This window comes from Mandrillus leucophaeus, unplaced genomic scaffold (genome assembly GCF_000951045.1).
Source record: "Mandrillus leucophaeus isolate KB7577 unplaced genomic scaffold, Mleu.le_1.0 Scaffold67, whole genome shotgun sequence".
In the NCBI taxonomy this organism is placed as follows: domain Eukaryota; kingdom Metazoa; phylum Chordata; class Mammalia; order Primates; family Cercopithecidae; genus Mandrillus; species Mandrillus leucophaeus.
The window spans coordinates 1,788,257-1,790,790 of record NW_012107252.1 but is presented as its reverse complement, the minus strand read 5'-3'; the positions used below and the strand labels follow the sequence as shown (position 1 = coordinate 1,790,790).

General features: G+C 40.3%; 1 protein-coding gene across 1 annotated transcript in view; it reads right to left on the bottom strand.

Moving 5' to 3' along the window:
- LOC105555116 (coiled-coil domain-containing protein 30) overlaps positions 1-2,534 on the bottom strand; it is a 35,254-nt gene that overhangs the window by 27,697 nt on the left and 5,023 nt on the right. Inside the window, exons 3-4 of the mRNA XM_012001910.1 lie at positions 2,327-2,463; positions 81-195 (exon numbers count right to left, since the gene is read on the bottom strand). Of these exons, the coding sequence (XP_011857300.1) occupies positions 81-195; positions 2,327-2,463 (252 nt within the window). The remainder of the gene's footprint in view (positions 1-80; positions 196-2,326; positions 2,464-2,534) is intronic.

Genomic DNA, 2,534 nt, shown 5'->3' with positions numbered 1-2,534 from the left:
GAAGGGAAAAGACAGCACAGCAGCCGTAGCAACCCGAACTTCACATTAAAGGCAGGCCCAATAGGAAGCACACATCTTACCTCTCCTCTGCGAATATGGATGCTCCTTATAATTCGCTCTAAGAAGCCAATCTGCTGTGTGAGACGAAGACTATTTTCCTGTAATTGCTTATTTTCTTTATCCATGTAAAGTACCCTAAGAATGGCATAAATCAGTGGCATGATTAGAAATTTCTGTATCATTACTAAAAACCCAAAACTACATTCCCACTGGCTCTGGATCTTAGACCACTGTCCAGATTTTAGAAGCAAGTTTGACAGAATAATTCCCACCATATTCCAAGACCAAGTGTGATATTAATACTGAGTGTCAACTTAATTGGATTGAGGGATACAAAGTATTATTCTGGGTGTGTCTGTGAGGGTGTCACCAAAAGAGATTAACATTTGAGTCAGTGGGCTGGGAAAGGCAGATTCACCCATAATCTAATCAGCTTCCAGTGAATATAAAGCAGGCAGAAAGATGTGAAAAAGAGAGACAGGCCTCGCCTCCCAGTTTGCATCTTTCTCCCATGCTGGATGCCTCCCGCCCTCGAACACAGGACTCTGAGTTCTTCAGTTTAGGGACTCAGACTGGCTCTCCTTGCTCCTCAGCTTGCAGACAGCCTATTGTGGACCTTGTGATCATGTAAGTTAATACTTAATAAACTCCTCTTTATATATACACACACACACACACACACACACACACACAGTCTCCTTTACATATACATACATACATATATATACACACACACATATGGGAGTGTGTGTGTGTGTGTGTGTGTGTGTGTATATATATCTCCTGTTCTGTCCCTCTAAGAGAACCCTAATACACGAAGTAAAAGTTAATAAGATTTTGGGCTGTACATGGTTATTAAATACATGTACAAGAGTATTAATTCTAGCCCTTGAAAAATTTAAGGAAGGATATGATCCCATTTAGGGATGGGAATGAAACAAGAGAGGCTCTGTATCCCTTCAAATATTGTAGCTACATAGCTTGTATCTGGTTCTGTTCTCATACTGATCTGCTTCTGATTTCTTGTGAAGTAGAAATAGTAGTAGCAGTAGCAGCAACCATGTTTCAAGTACTTGCCATGTACTTTATGCAATGTAACCTACCCACACCATAAGCACTTAAAACTTTTCATGTATTAGCTCATTTAATATGCATAGCAACCTGATGAAATATAAACTGTTGTGACAAATCTGAGCCTCCGTTTCCTTATCTGTGAAATGACGAAATACTCCTTGGAAGAAACTTACTCTAAGGAAAACATTCAAGTTCAATCCAGGCGATTGTGTCATCAGTAGGGCAAGGTAGAAAGATTATTCATGTTAATGCAAAGGTAATGAGTTAATTGTGTTAGATCCTGACTGTCAGAAGCTATGACAGTTTGAGAAGAGCAGTGATTTATATAGGACATCTAAAAGGGAGACACAGAGAGTAAAAGATCATCAGAGATTCTCCAAGCCTGCCCAGAGATGTGTGCCCAAAGGAGTGGACAAGAACATTCCAGTCTGCTTGGCAGTCCTCTCCCCAGATTATGGTGCTATGGTCTAGGGCCAGGCTGCTGAGGTCCACATGCTGCTCTGTCATTGACTGGGCTGGGTGAGTTCCCTCACCTCTCTAGACCTTGGCTTCCTATCTGTAAAATAAGGCTAATAGTGCCTCTCTTCTGGGATTGGTGTTAGGATTAAATGAATGAGAGAGCTAGCATATAGTAATTGCTCAGACAAATCTTAATCATTCCAATTATTATTGGTGACATTATTTGTTAACATCAACCCACTCTCTTTGATTATAATTAAAGTCTCCTATGAAGAAGGGAATGCTCAGGCTGGCTGAAATGTAACTTATTTTCTGCTTATAATATTTCTCATTAAAAATTAATACACTGGTATCCTGTGGATTTCATGAATTTAAGTTACTTCTGTGAGCCTAATTCTCTCTTATTCTACCTTGATTCCATAGGTATTGAATAATAAAAATGTGGATCAACACACACAAAATGACAGGCCGGAATGCACACAGCCAAGTCCTCAGTGAGGCAATGACATTATGAAACAGCCTATCTAAATAGCCAACCAGCCTCCTCCATTATATTTTTCTCTTTGATTTAACAATTTCTGCCACTTGTATGATCTGCTGAAAACAGCAGACAGCAGAGCGAGAGTTATAGGGTAGGTTACAAACTCAAAGGACAGCCTCTAGAACCATCTCTTTGTTGAGGGAGAAACATCCTGTTGTGGAGTTCATTGGCTCCAGGCAGGATGGCACCTACCTGCTCTGGATGGAAGATATCGTCCATTTGTTGCTGTGGATCAACTGTTCTTGCTCTATGACTTGCTCCTGAAGTTTTCTTTTTTCTAGAAGCAGGGTATCATTTTGGGCAGTGATCTGGTCCTGTATTGCCTTCTCCTAGGGATTAGAAAGTCTCCTAATTACCACAGCAGGAGAATGATAAATTTAAGAGCATAAGCCTGTTTCTA